Source organism: Gavialis gangeticus, unplaced genomic scaffold, assembly GCF_001723915.1.
Source record: "Gavialis gangeticus isolate Ggan-Ray unplaced genomic scaffold, GavGan_comp1, whole genome shotgun sequence".
Classification (NCBI taxonomy): Eukaryota; Metazoa; Chordata; order Crocodylia; family Gavialidae; genus Gavialis; species Gavialis gangeticus.
Genome location: NW_017729022.1, coordinates 164,140,787 through 164,157,438, shown reverse-complemented (window position 1 = coordinate 164,157,438; position 16,652 = coordinate 164,140,787). Strand labels below are relative to the sequence as shown.

General features: G+C 44.1%; 1 protein-coding gene across 1 annotated transcript in view; it reads left to right on the top strand.

The window, feature by feature from the left end:
• The window catches only part of LOC109296848 (spermatogenesis-associated protein 7 homolog), a 101,293-nt gene extending 88,121 nt beyond the window's left edge, over positions 1-13,172 (top strand). Inside the window, exons 5-7 of the mRNA XM_019516452.1 lie at positions 10,766-10,887; positions 12,345-12,844; positions 12,980-13,172. Of these exons, the coding sequence (XP_019371997.1) occupies positions 10,766-10,887; positions 12,345-12,844; positions 12,980-13,064 (707 nt within the window). The 3' untranslated portion in view covers positions 13,065-13,172. The remainder of the gene's footprint in view (positions 1-10,765; positions 10,888-12,344; positions 12,845-12,979) is intronic.
• The last annotated feature ends 3,480 nt before the right edge of the window (positions 13,173-16,652 follow it).

The window sequence follows — 16,652 nt, the reverse complement described above, 5'->3', positions numbered from 1 at the left end:
ACCAGGAACAATGGTCACAAGCTGGCGGAGGGAAGGTTTAAGTTGGACATCAGGAGGCGCTACTTCACGGTCAGGGCGGCTAGGGTCTGGAACCAGCTTCCATGTGAGGTGGTGCAGGCTCCCACCCTGGGGGTTTTTAAGAGGAGGTTGGATGACCACCTTATTGGGGTCATTTGACCCCAGTGCTCTTCCTGCCATGGCAGGGGGTTGGACTAGATGATCTGCTCAGGTCCCTTCCGACCCTAGAAACTATGAAACTATGACCTGATGTTCCTTGGTTCTTGAAAAGGAAGCTGCCCTGGGGCGTCCCAGGCAAGATCTACACTTTCACTCAACAAGGTGAGGGGCTTTTGCCTTAAAGGCTAATTGCACACTCCAACCCCCACTTCGTGTGCCCCATGCCTCGCAGGTATTATCTATATGTCTCTACTGGGGCTTCAGCCTACTCGACTTCTTCCCCTTTCTCCCTAGCTAGGCTAACCAGCCTAGACCCACTAGATAGGACCAGACTTTGATGCTTTAGCCCCTTAGTATGCTCTGGGCTCATGGCCCTATACAGTTTCCCTAGACTTTCTGTTGGGGCTTTGGACTACTCAGCCTCATCCCCTTTTTATATGGCTAGGCCCTTTAGCCCAGACCTACTGTGTCAGGCCCGGCTTTAAGGCCCCAGCCCCTAACTGGACCCCTGGCCCTGGTACGCTGCACCCTTCTGGTGCTGGGCTCTCTAGCCACTCTGCAGCTGCTCCCCATGGACACTAAATGAGGCCTCCACCTCCCCTACAGCCTCAACCACAAACCACCAGTATACAAATGAAGCATAAACAGTAAGCCCCTAGGCTATAACAAAATAAAGGTAAAGAAGGCAATCTGCCTGCTTACAGTTCCGTGGTTCTGCCTCTTCTCTGTGTCCCACCATCTGTTGCTCTCCCTTGAAGAGCTTCTGCAGCTTCCCTGGGAGTTCTCAAGAGTCCACCCTCTCAGACAGCTTCCCCCTGGCCAGCTCAGACCAGGGTTTATATAGCTCTGGCCTGAGCTCTCTTCCAGTCACCAGCCAGCCAGGCTCAGCTTTTAACCTTGGCTCTGTTGGCCTGCTATGCCCTGAAAGTTCTGTTCTTAAAGGAGCCGCCGTGCTTTCTAGTAACAGGGTTTAGGTTCCCTCTCTTCTCTTTTGTCTGGGGTTTATCCATCTCCTGCACACCATCCTTTGTCTCATATTGCCATGAGAAGTCAGCGTTGGCATTCTTGGTCCCTGGGCGATGCTCCACCACAGAACAATACAGTTGAAGACTGAGGGACTGCCCCATTAGGCTCAGATTATTGGTTTTCATGTTCTGTAGCTATCGCAGTGGTGCACAATCAGTAATTACCATGAATTTCACCTTAACAAATAATGTCTGAATGGTTCTATGGCCCATGTGATTGTCAGGCACTCTTTCTTGATTGTGGCATAATTCTTCTCAGGGCACCCCCCTGAGTCCACCCTCAGCCAGCCACCCCCTGTCCAGCTCAGACCAGGGTTTATATATCTCTGGCCTGAGCTCTCTTCTGGTCACCTGATGCCTCAATCATCTGACCAGGCTCAGCTTTTAACCCTGGCTCTGCTGGCCAGCTGTAGCCTGAAAGTTGTGTTCTTAAAGGAGCTGCTGTGCTTCCTAGTAACAGGTCTCAGGTTCCCTGTTACAGTTGCTTATATTGAGTAAAGCAGCAAGAAAAAACAAACAATTGCTGAGTAAAGTTACCTTCAAATATAACCCATTAATAGTAGGGGAACTGTATAAAAGACTGTGTTCCTTATTTGTCTGATAACAACTGCAAGGGAATCCTGCTTCCAGCTGCCAGCTTCATGGTTGCCTATTATTTCATTAGTGAGGCAGTCAATCACAGCAGATGCATGGCTTGTAGGCAAGGATTTCTGAGAGATCAGTATTCCAGAATTGAATGGTTTATTGCAGAGAGCTAAAGCCTTCTTGCCTTACCCATGGGGGCTTCTTGTCAGTGCTGATGGGAGTACCCACATTGCTAAAATGAGCAGAATTTGGCATGGACTTAAAAACAATATGGTAAGATGCACTGTGTTCTGTTGCTTAGCAAAAATTCTAGGCATGATTCTTGACTAAGCTGGCCCTTTGTAGTGCTTTGTTTCTTTTTTAAAGTGGTAGTTATAGTAGTATGACATTTAAATATTGACAAATGCAAATAATGAAACCTAGCATAAATGAATGCTCAACTGCAGCACAGAACTTAAAATGCCATCCACACCCTGATGATTAAAGTGCCCAGATCAGGCTTTCCATAGCAGCCAGAATAACAAAAAGTATAATTTTCTCCAACAGAGCCCAACTCCCCTCTGCAAAATGCAGCATTGATCAATCTAGTTCATGCTTAACAAACACATTTTATAATCCTTATTCAAGCAAAATTACCACAAATTCAGAGCCCCCCAAATTTGGCTCTTTGTTGTGAATACCAAAAGCCACAGACCATGGCTTTCTCTGTGTTGCTCAGTCAGTCCCAAACACAAAGATAGTATTTAATATATAAAGCCCCAATAAGATCAATGAATAACAACTGATAAGATTCTGAATGTTTTCGTCTGGAAGATAAAAAATGAAATTTAAGGTGAATCAAATGTTAGTGCATGCCATGCCTCCTGAATTACACTTAATGAATTTATGTATTATGAAGCAGTAATGGACCATTGTATTCATCTCGTCTGACCTCCTGTTTTCATGGACATGGCCTGTTTTTGGGTCCTCCCATCTCCATTTGGGTGTTTTTTTTAAATATCAACAAATGTCCCAGATTTTGCTCTGCTCAGCATTCAAGTTTTTCCCAGCACTTCCCGTCTTACCCTACCAAGGGGCTGCTTGGGGCTGGGGGGAGTGGGGGGAGGGCGATTGAGGGCAGGGGGCACAACATGTGTCTATGCATGCACACGCATGTGGCTGGCATGCAGCAAGACAGGGTGCTGGAAGTAGCCCTGGCAGCTGGATGTAGGTAAGTCTTGTGGGGGTGGAGGTTGGAGGGCCAGGGCTTGAGGACTGTTTGGAGGTTGGTGTGTTTGGGGCAGGGGCAGGGCACGGCAGGGCAGCCAGGAAATGCTGCAGGGCTGGGGTGAGCAGGGAGTTGGGAGCACTGGGTTGGAAGTGAGTGGCACCGGCAGGGCTGGGTGGGGGAGGGCTGTGGTTTGGGAGTGAGGGGCACCAGGGTGGGTGGGGGCTGTGGGTTAAGACCATGGGGCACAGGCAGTGCCAGGAAGCTGTGGGTCAGGAGTGAAGAGCATCAGCTGTGGGTCAGGAGTGAGGAGGGATATGGGGGCTGCAGATTGGGAGTGAGGAGCACCAGCATGATCTGAAGTACTGTGGGTCAGGAGAGAGGTGGGGCAGCAGCAGCAGTTCTGGGAGGACTGTGGCTTAGGAGCAAGGGCCAGAGGTAGGGCATAGGCATATCACTGCCCCCCCTACCACAATTATATTCTCCCCCCCCCCGGCAAGTGTCCTTTTTTTTAAAACTGGAAGTAGAGTAACCCTACTTCTGTATAACACAGACCATAGGGCTTCCATGAATTAATTTCTAGTTGAACTAGACACATATTTTGAAAAAAAATCCAATTTTTATTTTACAGTATATACCATGGTTCTTAGTAAATTGTTTCAGTGGCTAATTAGCTGCTGTGTTAGAACTTCACTCTTTATTCCTAATTTAAATCTGTCCATTATCAACTTCCATTTATTGGATCTTTGCCTGGTGGAGTGAAAAGCTTTCCATTACCACATTTCTGTTGCCTATATCAAAACAGGTAGTAAAGTAACTAACTAAACCTTCTCTTTGCTAACCTTAGCTAGCTGAGCCCAATCAGAAATATACAAAATCTCATATTTCCTAGTATGATAGTTCTTTTCTGAAACTTCTGTCAGATTATCAGCATCCTTCTCTAACTGTGCATACTCGAACTGGACATACTATTTAAGTAGTGATAACACTAGTACCAAATTAAAAGGTTAAATAACCTCACTTCTACTCGGCATACCTTTGGTGACACTTCAGAGGATCACATTAATCCATTTGGCCAATCACACTTTGGAAATTCATGTTTAGCTGATTGTCTACCCTGAACCCCAAGTCTTTTTTAGTCACTGCTTCCCAAGATAGCCATCAGTTTGTTAATATGGTTTGCATTCTTTGTTCCTAGATGTATGGCTTTACATTTGGCTGTATTATAACTGGTCTACCAAATGCTACAACTTACTGCATTATCAATGAACTGTCATTTTCATTCTACACCATGATGCCCACTGGTGGCCTCGCAGCTCATGGCCTGGCCTTGTTTTCTGGGTACCATCCCCCTTTTCCCCTCTTGTTTGCCATGCCTTGCTGGTATCATTTTACTGGAAGAAAGAGAAGTTACCAAAGGTCCCAGAGGGAGCCCTTGTCTATTAGTAGTCAGGGGCTCCTCCTGAACCTTGCTGATCCCCATCCTGCCCTCAAACACTAGGTGGGCCCTCCTGGCCCATCCAGGCCCCCAGGGAACCTGTTGTCTTAAGGGCTATTTGTGGCGCTCAACCTCCCCTATAAATATGCCCATGACTTGCAGATGTTACCGTTCAATCTGTCTCATAGGTGCTTTGCCCTAAGACAACACCAGGCCTCTTCGGCCCTCCACACCCTTGCTGAGGCCTCAGCTTTCCCAGCTTGTACCCCTTTTATCTAGCTGAGCCCTTTAGCTCAGGCCCACTGTGCCAGACCTGGCTTCTGGGCTCCAGCCCCTGTCTTGCCCTATCAGGATCTGGACTCTTGGCCCTGGTTTCTGCCCCTCAGGCTCTGGTCTCAGGCCACTACTACTGTCTGTCACACCCAGGCATTAGCTCCCTTGGCTGCTGCCAGTTATGGTTACAAGGAGAGCCTAAGACAAATGAAACAGAAAGAGATTTGGTTTAAAAGCCTTTTGCTCAGTTTGGTTTGCACTTGCTGTACTTTATGTCTCATCAACCTCACTATTTCCACAGTGTAGAGAAAGTTAGTTTCTACTTGTTTTGTGTGTGAGCCTTTCACATGACAACACGGAGAAAAAGCATTTTTAAAAGGACAGCAAAAGGCAAAGTGTAAACAAACAAAAATTAGTTGAGGGACTGAATGGTGGTAGTAGTAGTACCAAAACTTATTTTATGAGAAGTCCTTGATTTCCAATTAATTATGTCCCTTTAATTGTACTCACTTCATCTCTAGCTAAATATCAAGATGAACTCAAATAGCACTTTGCCATAGATCTGTACAATTAATGGCAACCACTGCAGGAGGAGGCATAAATTAGTGAATGACTGAGCTTTGTCTGAGTGTTCTTGAAAAACAGTTCATGGAAACATCCTTACAGAGGACTCCAGGATACAGCTGTTATCCTGGATACTTTTATATAACTTACACAGAAACATTTTATACAAAATGAAAAAAGTAATAATTGTCAACAATAGCTAAAACTAGCATATATTTTCCCAAGGGTGAGTGATCTGGTTCCAGATTTGCATGGACAAGGTCATAGCTTCATCCTATTAACAACAACATACTGATAATGTTAACTCCTATTTAGATTAATGGGAAGCAGGATAATAAATCTCATTGGAGTTAGTAACAAAGCACTTGTTCAGTAGCTATCCTTCAGACATTCATTTTTTGACCTTTTATCTCTATCTGTTCAGCACCAGTGCAATTAATCCCCAATTCCAAATTAGGACTGCAGGAGCTGCCATAATATAGTCAGAATGGGGAGGCAACTTAGCCTTGTGATAAATAACTACTGATCATAGGGAAACCTGGGTCCTTTCCAGACTCTGCTGTTGACCTGCCATAAGACTTTAGAATAATTATCTCCTTTCTATGTCTCCATTTCTGTATGTTATCTTTTATATGCTTCCAAGTGCTTGTATAGTGCCTTGAGTAGCTAGGCTACACTGTTGTGTGAAGCCTGTAGGAGTTGTTGCTGCTTGTATTACAACAGCATAATAAAAAACTGGTCTTGTTAAATATTATCAGTAATGTATTTGGAAAGCTACAAACAATGCTAAAATACATGTTGGGGTGAAATCCTGGCTTCAGTGAAGTCAATGGGAATTTTGCTATTAACTTGAATATGATCAGGACTTCATCCTCAACCAGGATTTTGGTAGGAAAGTTACTAGATAAAAGATAGAAAGTTGCATTTGAAAGAATAGCAGAAAAGCAGATAGTTGCTGTAGATAAATTCAAGGAAAAGGGAGAAAAGCATTCAACAGATTATGGCATTTTTAACTAGCAATATAAGGTACTGAGTAGTTTGTTGTAGCATTTTAACTTTTGTTTTAATAAACTGATAGCAGACCTTGCACAGTGTACTTCCAAAACACCATTATCCTGGTAACAGGGAAACAGCCTGCCTACTTTTATTAAGTCTCACACTAACAGTAAAAACAGGGCTATGGATAAATCACATAAATCCATTAAGCTTCTTTAAAAGCCATAATGCTGGCAGTCACAACTTCCCACTGATGCGCATAGATACCAGATGTTAATGTACAGTGCTTATGAACGTACAGTACCAAATGCTAACAAACAAGTGAAAATGCTAGGGCTCTTTGACTGAGAAAATGAATATTTTCTCTAGTGAATTAAGTATTTATAACCAGATCAAAACCTCTGAAAAACAACATCCTGCTCCCACTACATATATTTTCATCTTAACCTTATACTACACGCAAGGACAGAGGTCTGTAATACAGGGAGATCCTTTATGTTTAAGAAATTCCTATTGGGGTATGAAAGGCATGAGTGTGTGTGTCTGTGTGTTTATGCACACATTTATGCGTATGCATGCACGCACATGGGAAAGGCAGAGCACTGGCCAGCCTCACAGTAAGAGAAATATTGTCTCAAATATTTGTAAATAATACAAGACATACAAATATTTAATGGAGAAGAAAACATTTTTCCTGATGCTGGAAGTTATGCTTGGAGTTAAGAAACTGAGATTTAACCTAAGGGGGGAGGTATTTTCCTCATGTTCCCCTTTCAGCTGAAATAACCAAAGAATAGTAGAGCAGGCAGCTATTGTGTGGTACTAAAATTGATATGGCATGGATGTATATTTGATTGTATCAAAAAGTAATGAGATGTACAAAACCCTTATCACTGCTAGTCCTTTAAGGACTATAAGATTCAGGTTGAAGGTGGTGAGCACATTCACATGGCTCTTTCAGTTACTACTACAACTCTTTGCTTTAAGCTTCTGAAGAGCCCTCTTGATATATCTGGATAAGATTGAATCCCAATCACTCCCCATTTCAATCAGTGGAAAGCCTTCCGTTCAGGCAGAGTTGGATCAGACCATTTGTGATTAATTACTAAATCTATACATAATTTTCAAAACCTGAATGACAAGAAACATATTTAACATATTCAAGATGAGGTTCCCACCTCCTGCACCTCCATTTAACGTAAGGGGGGAAAAAACCTTGTCTTGGATTTGCGTACCAGGACTGAGGCCAGAGCTGCTGCCACTGCTGCTGCTTGCCTACCCAGGGTGGCTTGAGGTAGCTTTTGTGGCAGGGAAGTGTTGAGGAGACCATGCAGTGCAACGGCAAAGGGTGCACAAGTGAAGAGGCATGGGAGGGACCATGAAATGGTAGGATTGCTGCTGCAGCTCCAACTCAGGCCCAACCTGACCAGGGACCAGAGCCATCAAAGGGTAAGTGGTGACAGGGGAGACAAGTGGCACAGGGAGGACAAGGGGTGGAGATCAAGCTACCAGCCCCCCCCCCCCCTCTGCTTTCCCTTCCATTTGCCTCGCTGCCTCTGCTTTTCCTTCCACAGTAGTTGCAGGGAAGAGGGGGAGAGGGAAGATAAATCTAAGAACTTCCAGTAGTTAGATTCTATGTATGAAAAATTGAAACAAACGTATAATTTTCCTTAGAATCCAAGGTATAATCTAATTATTGGCAGACTGTTTTTCATTCAAAGTAATATTGGATTCAGGTAAATACGATAAGAGTGGATCAGAATTGCTTGTGGTTCACCTAACTCTGTTCCTCTTATCTTCAGCAGGATCTTTGGCTCCTATTGAAGTGAACAGCAATGCAGAGCACATGTAAATAATTTTCTGTGTAGGTTTCATATAACTCCTTCCTCACTGTAGGATCCTACTGTCTCCCAGTTCTGTCCTAAATAATGTGCTTTTTTCTCTTCCCCATTCTTCAGTGGATAGTTCTGTGTGTAGTGTATGGGTTTTGATTTCATAAACTATAGGTACACACTGCTGTCTGGTATTTTGGAATAGAAAAGTTAAAAAAAAAATGTACCTTGCACTTGGAGCAAAGGATGCAAATCTAGCAGTGGTTTCCTAGTCATGTGGGGGCTTGTTCAACGTTACCAAAAAAAGTCTCTCACAGACACGCTTTAATTTTGCAACAGAAGCTTCTCTGTATGTCACCACCTAAAGCTGATAGGTGGAGCTCCCCTATCTGCATCTTCTCATGCCACAGGGTGCATGTGTAAAAGGGTGCCAGCAGCTGGGGGTGGGGGATGTGGCAGGCCAGTAGGGGGTGCTTCTACACTGAGGCACCCATGTCGCTGTGTCCGACCACCTTCCAGGCTCCAGGTACCTCCCTGGGGGTGCCTCACGTCTGGCCAACCCCCTTCCTACCCTGGGGGTAATGCAGCCACCACCCAGGGTCTGGACTGATCCTAGCTCTGTGCCCCCTGGGAAACACAGGCCTAGCAGCCCTTGAGAGTACACAATCCACTTCAAGAACTTGGGATGCTTCCCTCAGTCAGAAGCACAAACAGTGGTCTCCCTTAGCCAAACCAAGGGGACCCCAAGGCATAATCTAGCCCCTCTCCCAATAAGTCTCCCATGCTAGGTCCAAAGGAGAACTTTATTGGTTACAAGAAGTAGGTTTGGAATAGGGTACAATGTAGAGCAATATCAGAGAAATCCCAAAGAGCAAACAGGGTGGATGTGTAGCCTTTGATCATGCATCTGAGTTACTGCAAGCTATATATCTAGTTAGATCTCAGGTAGTTTACTCACAAGCATCATCCAGAGGCACATGGAGAGTCCCTCTGGAGACAGGCAGGTCATTGATCATGAGTTTCAAGAGAGGGAGCAAGTTTCAGATGGTCCAGCTTCTCTCTCTCAGTTTTCATCATGGCAACTGCCCCTCCTCCTAGGCAGTCCTTAACTTATATAGAGCTTATGACCTCATTTATCAGGTCTAATGGAGGCCAGCATCTGTTGGCTGCCAGCCAACCAATTTGAAATGCATCACTGGTTGCCGGGTAGACTGGCAGGGTCCCTCGTCCCCTCCCAGTCAGGTTAGCATTGCTTAGAACAATAGGGAGTTTAAGCCCTCCACCCAGGTATGTGATGCCAGTCACATGGGCAGAGGAAGCAGGTTTCCCCCCTCCCGCAAGAATGTATCCAACTCAGGTTACAACTCAGTGTCACCTAAAGAGATGGGATGTCTGCCATCTGCAGTGACCATGTTAACCAAATTGTCACATAGCAGTTTTTGGGGAGAGACAGAGGTGACATTCTGCCACAGGGGAGACCCCCCATCCCCAGCTGCCAGTACCTCCCAGCTGGGATATGGACTTCTGAGGATTGGGGATATTTCCGTACTGACTGGTGAGTTTAAAGCCCCAGCAGGCAGCCAATGTCAGGCTGCGTAGTGAGGCTTTACCCTGCCACATATTCAGTTTAAGTCATGATGGAAACCTGCCATAAAGATGTTCCACATATCAGGCAACTAATTGCCTGAATATGTGGCACAGTTAATATTTATCATATGAGTAACAGGTTAATAGTATCATAAATGTAACATCTACCAGGACCAGGGCCATCCCTGGTGGGGGGGGGGCAATTGGGGCAACTGCCCTGGGCTCCACATTTTGGGGGGCCTTGTGGAGCTGGGTGGAGAGGCCGTGGTGACTCCAAGCCACTGCCACTGGCTTTGCGTCCAGCTGCTCACTACCTCCTTCCAATGGCGGTGGCATTTTCTTTGCATGCAGGGTGCATGGGATCAGGGCAGAAGTGGGGCCCCACATAGGATGATTTGCCCCGGGCCCCACACCCTGCTCAGGTTGGCTCTGACCAGGACTCTAAGAATGTATTTACTGCAAGGTAGCTTACTGTGCTTTCCAACCTCTTCAAACTCATATGTAGTATCAACCCTGGAACTTTGTATGGAGAAGCAGAGTGGTGTAAATTAACCTTTAAGCACACTTTACACTATTTTTTCCATGTATTTTTACCTCCCTAAGGTAAAATGTAGTATTAGCCTTTCTTACATCCACACAAGTATATTAAACAATAGTAGAGCTAGAGTTTAAGTGTAGCAGCTTTATATCGTTGTAGTGGTCTCCTAGGAGTTGGTCTTATTATTAGTTGGTAATCTAATCATTAACCATTGGATTTGGGTGAAGGGGATTAAAAAATAAAACCATGTTTTACTCATCCTCTGGTGGTAAAATCTCTCCAGCATAAATGTCTTATTCAAAGTCCTGAGCTGAATCTCACCTAAATCCAGAAATGTGTTTCAGGGGGGTGATGGAGCAAATGTGCAGGTGTCACCCACCAAAAGTGGGGGAGATCGCATCCATGGATGTACCTGTGTATCAAGAGTAACATGTTCTGTAGAAATAAGTTTTGTCTAAATAAGTAATATTCTGTCACATGACCATTGGCTAACCATGTAACCACGCATTGGCTAACCATGTATTTGCATTCCCACATTTACAGACAGGGATCAGCAGAGGAAAGACAGACTAGTAAAAGCAGTTGAAAAATATAAGAGGGAAATCATGCAAATCCTTTTCACTCCACCATTTAATGCCAGGAGCATTTCTGCAGATCAGCAGATGGTAAGCAATATTCTTGGCCAGTTATTATCCTGGGATCTGACTACACTTGCATTAAGAAAGCAGCAAATCACACAAAATGCTAACAAACTTGCAATTAAGTGGTTTTAGTCTCACATGATGGTATATGCCTCAATGCAGCAGTAAAAGCAATTTTATTAATTAAAACTACAACTTTTTCAAGTTTCAACCAAACAACTGTATTTTGTTTACTACTGTTTTATTAAATAGGGATAATATTTTATTTAAATTTTGCTTTTGTGAGTTTTTTCTCCTCTGAACAAAACCTATTTGTTGCTCTCACTGTAAAATTACAGTCCTGAGTGATCTACTAGGCTTGTAGGTTTGCCATAAACTGCAATATGAAAACTTAGTCGTGCTTTATGCTAGCTAGAACTCCCACCTACACTGTTGTTATCCTTATATAGCCTCCCTGCTAGCAGTATGCATGTGTGCGCGCACACACACTTTGCTCCTTTGAGCTAAGGTGTCTCATCAATTTTAACTTGGATGAGAATTTCTAACCAAGAACCACGTCGGTCCTTGGAGCTGATCAAGTCTAATATTAATATTTGAAAACAAAAAGGAGTACCTTGCATTTAACACTTTCTATAAAATCACTCACTTGAAATAATTTAACCATGTACTTACTGGTATTTCTATTAGGAACAACCTGTTTTGTAAGAAGATTTCAAAGGAACCAAGTGTAAAAGGTTTCTTTACTGTATTGATTGAGACACAATCCTGTGGCCTTTATTGCCTCATATTTCCCTTTTCTTTATTTCAGAAAGATTTTTTTTTGGTAAAAATAAGAGACTAAAAAAACTGGATTCATTTATCTGTATGTTTATCAAGTGTCAATTAGCAGATGGCTCCTAGAGTAACATTGTAGAGTCTGGTTCACTTGTGCAAATACAGTGGACCAAATCCTGATGTCACTAAAATAAATGGCAAAACCCCTATTGAGTCTGTGGATTTCACCCACCATGTCTTGAGTTATTGGAGAACATTTGGCTTCTGATTTTAATTTGGGTCCCAAGAGTGCTAGTATCTACATACACATATATACAAAAAGGAGTGAATGATACTGTCATAGTAGGTGCAGCTTTGGTTGAAGGTCTGTGAGCTGTGTCTAAAGAAAGCACCATAAATGGGAACACACAGGAACCAAAGAAAGGAGGTCTTTTCCCTCCTGTTGCCAGACCATCATAATAGAGATCTAGGCTTCTTTAAAAGGCAAGGAGAACAGGCAAGGTACTGGCAAGGAACACTGCAAGCTCTGGAAGTGCGTCACAGAGGTTTTGCTCAAATTGCAAACCTCTGAGCTCTAGGAATCATTGATATCACTTTCAGAGCTACTGATGGGACATCAAGCTTTGTGTTGGAAATCTTAAGCCTCACACTGAGTTGAAATGGCTTTGGTCCATTGTTTGACAACTGTTTTGTTCTCTACCTTGCAGTTGCCACTGTCAGATAAGAGCTACATGCACTTGGCATTTGTTGAGAAAGGATGCTCCATTACAAAAAGAGAACATCTCTCTTACATACCTTACCAGAAATCATACTCAAGGATTCCATCACCAGTTTTGGCTGCGAGAGAGACCATACATGAAATTGTTCAGCAAGCATCATCTCAGACTCCGGCTGTTAGACCAACTCGGTGCAAGTTATCTTCACCATATAGGCAGTCTCACTTGCACGTGATGGGTAGCAACAGGAAGATGACGTTTCAAGATTCTTATAAGAAAACATACAGTGGTGATCTCCTTGACAAACATTCAGACTGGTTCACAGAAAAAAAGCAACCTTTCACCCCCCAAATTTTAAAGACATCAAGTCAGTCTTCTCTTTCAAAGTACAGGTACTATAATCCTCCCCACAAAAAGATGAACCATTGCCAGGGAAGACAACCCCTTAAATCAGCTGCAGCATACAGTCAAAAGCCAAGCAAATTTTACAGGTAAAACACTGGCAGTAAAGAGGTGTTTATCACATGTTTGCAGATGAGTAAGAAAAGTCTATGCAACTTTAGCAGTTCGCTTGCAAATACATACATCTCTAGCTAATTCTGTTAATTTTCCTTTTCATCTTTCAGTTCCTTAGAAGAGGGACATCTGAGATCACATCCAGATTACTCTACATGGCAACTGCTTAAGGTTGTTGTATCCAGTCTGGTATGAAGTAAAAAAATACATATATGGCACCAATATTTATATACAAAAGCTGTCCTCTTTCTATATCCAGTGCCATTTTAGAGATTGATACAGAGATCCTGGTTTTTGGTGTTTTGGTGTTTAAAAATGAAAATTTCTCTGATTAAGATAACCCAATATCCACACTTTTCTGTGATTTTTATATATATATATATATATATATATATATATAGGTAGGTAGGTAGGTAGGTATGAGTTGAACACAATATTTTTTTGATATATTTACAATCTTAAAGCAATTTGGAAACCTACCAGTGCCTCAATCATTATAATAAAACAAATTTGAACTATGTATAAATGTTGCCTTTTGATTTTGGGTTATTTATCATGGAAAATTAGAGCTCCCCCTGCCCACTTCACTCACCAGGACATGGGGCCAGCTGCAGCTGTCCCCCCTCACTTTGTGGCGCTGAGCAGCCCTGATAAGCGAATGCCTCTCACACCCAACCCACAGCCCCCCAGCCCTGCCGGTACCCCTCACTCCCAACCTGCAACCTCCTGGGCCTTCCCTTATTCCTGACCCACAGTCCCCCACAGCCCTCCTGGTGCCCCTCACTCCCAACCTGCTGCCCTCTGCCCCCAACCCCTCAGTGTCAGAGGAATGGAGTGGGTGTGTGGGGAAGGTGGGGGAGTACAGGTGACATGGTGGGGGGCCTGGAAGGGGCACTGGTGATGCAGGAGGGAGGGTTGGGTGGCACAAACCACATGGCAAGGGGGGGGCACGTGCCCCCCCTGCAAGATTTCTGGCCCCACAGTGGGGCTGGACCAGCTCCAGAAAGGAGCTATCTCTGTGGCCCATCAGGTGGGACCCAGTGCTAGAGGGAGTGCCACATTGCCATGATGAGGCACGGCAGCAGCAGTGCAAAGTTATACCCCCCTGCTGCTGCCAGGTGGGCAGGGGATGCTGCAGCTTGGTGGCCACAGTGGTGCTGTGCTCCCTCCTGTGCTGGATCCTTCACACTGGGCCGCAGAGGCAGCTCCTCCAGAGCTGGTCTGGGTCTACTGTAGCCCTATGCCCTGCACCCCACTACTTAGCTTAAATAATACATTTTCTCTGTACAATGCTGCTTATACAAATCATTTGTACTCATGGACTACATACTCACTTAGACGTCTATTGTATATGAACTGGCCTGTTGCTTCCAGTAGGCTGCTTTATAAGAGAATTAGAATTACTGTAATCTTGACATGTTATAAAATCAGATAATTTTCCTTATGGGGTTTTCATTGGTATTATAAAATGTTAATAAAGAAGCATTAAAAGATCTTTTTCCTTTGTATTTGAACATGGTAGGACCATGAATTGCGGTTTATCAAACCCCAAACACCACATTCTCCATGCTCACAGCTTCAGAATAAGTAAGTGAATAATGTGTTCTTCCTTTAAAATTATTTCTTATTACATGACCAAGTGGGTGCGTGGTGTTACATTGCCATAGCAACACACAACAGCAGTGTAGCCTTTGCAGGTGACTACATGTGACCCTGGTATAGCACCCCACTATGGCAAGTAGCTGCTAAAAATGTGCACCGTGCATATGGCTCAGTATGTGCTGTTACTACACCATGAGGTAGGGCTTCCAAAAGGAAGTACTAAATCAAAGCGCAGTAACAACATTGCCATAGTGACATGTGTAGACACACCCAGTAATAAGCTGACACAAATTCGAATCAGGGTTGGTTAAGCACAAAGAAACTGGCAAAGTGCATAGAGCTGAAGTAGGAATATTGATGACACAGGCATTTTGCTACCCATAAGAGGGATTACAGGAACAGAGGACTAGAAAAGATCTCTTGGGCCATCAAGCCCAGTCCTCTGCAATTGCAAGAAGTCACATCATAATAACCATCTCATAAATTTCTCAAGCTAATAAGAAATATATCATAATAATTATAGCTCCTTCCTATTGCTAGCAGTATTTTTAAATGATAATCAAAGGCCAAGAACTTCAACAGTGATTGGTAATATTTGGCTTTCCAGCAGTAGCTGTTCTAAGTGAGGTGGATTCTCAGATGCTCTTTTGGAAAATCAGGCCTCTTTAAAAGTGTACCTAAACGAGGCAAGACCCAAAATTACAGTTGTTACTGAAATTAATCTTTATTTGAATTAGCCTGATCCCTGTGAATTACTAGCCAAATAAAAACTTTCTGGGAAATTTCGTTGATATTTTAATCCTCAGGATTTCCAGAAAAATCAGACCTTAAGCAAGAGTGGCAAACATAATAGAGTCTCTGTTTTGAACATCAAAATCGGTGGTGTTGGACTCAAATAAGAGAACACTGGTAGTGGCCCAGGAAAAACACCAAGCTAAATTAAGAGACTGAGCAAGAAAAGTGCTGGCAGGAGCTGCTCTTCTGAAAGAGTTCTGGTTGAGTAACTTGAAAGAAAGACCCACGTTTCAGATCAGTCTGGCCACATTCTACCCAGCTGCTGCAAACAACAATATCTGGAGACTGGCAGCCAGCAAGCTGTCTATATAACAGCAAGGACATAATCAAAAAGCTGTTTTCCTTTCCATATCCCCTGGAAAGGAGGATATAGTATTCATACTTCAAATTAGCAGAGAACTTGATTTGGTGGAACACCTTTCAGTTTTCATTAACAAAGACTTTTAGGGCATGTCTGTGCCTCAGTTACAGCATTAGGCACAGGTATGAACAGGTGTTCACTTCTAGCACTAGAAAATTCTGGGAAATTTCTGCCACTAGAAATCTTTCCAAAAGAGGGAGCAGTACAGGCAGTTCCAGCTTGTAGCTTCCCCCTCCCCCCTGCTCCCTGCACCTGCCCCAGACCAGGGTGATCCAGGTCTGGGGAAAACTCAGGGAGCAGCAGCTGCTTCACTCTTCCCAAGCCCTGAGAAGAAAGGAGCAGAGGGGAAAGGCTTCCTGTGCCTTCCCTAGACCAGGGTCCCTCTGAACTGGGGAAGCACTGGAATAGCTGCTGCTCCTCCCCTCCTGGTCTTTGGGAGAAGGAGAGCAGTGGGGCAATGCTCCCTACCCAATCCCTAGACCAGGGTTCCCCAGTCTCAGGAAGACTCCGGGGGCAGCAACATATTAACTCCTCCATGATTAGGAGTCAGTCTGTGAGGAAATGCCCTGCCCACCAGAGTCTGGGGAAGGAACTGGTGAAGCTTCTGCTTGATAACAGAGGAGTCAAGCCTACAGGTGAGGTATTCATTCTAGTTGTTAACCTGGAAGATCTTTCTCCTCAATGGGGCCTGTTTCCTATGGGAGAAACTGAATGAACACCTGTAAACTGGCAATTTCTACTGGGAGAAAGGCAACTCTCCTGGTAGAAACATAACACCTGTATGTGGCCTAAGACATGCCATTCTCACACTGTGCATACCACCTCCTGAAACAGAAGTAGCATAGCCACCTCACTGTGGCACTGCATATAAGCCAGCAGGCTTTGCTTCTCTGGTGTTGGGTGCCACACCTCACTAAAGCAGTTCACTGCTTATAGTTTGGTAGGTTGCAAGGTCAATATGACACTGTCTTACCTTATAATGGAGCAGTGTTACCACATCCTTAGAGCTTGTCCCTACAGGGGAC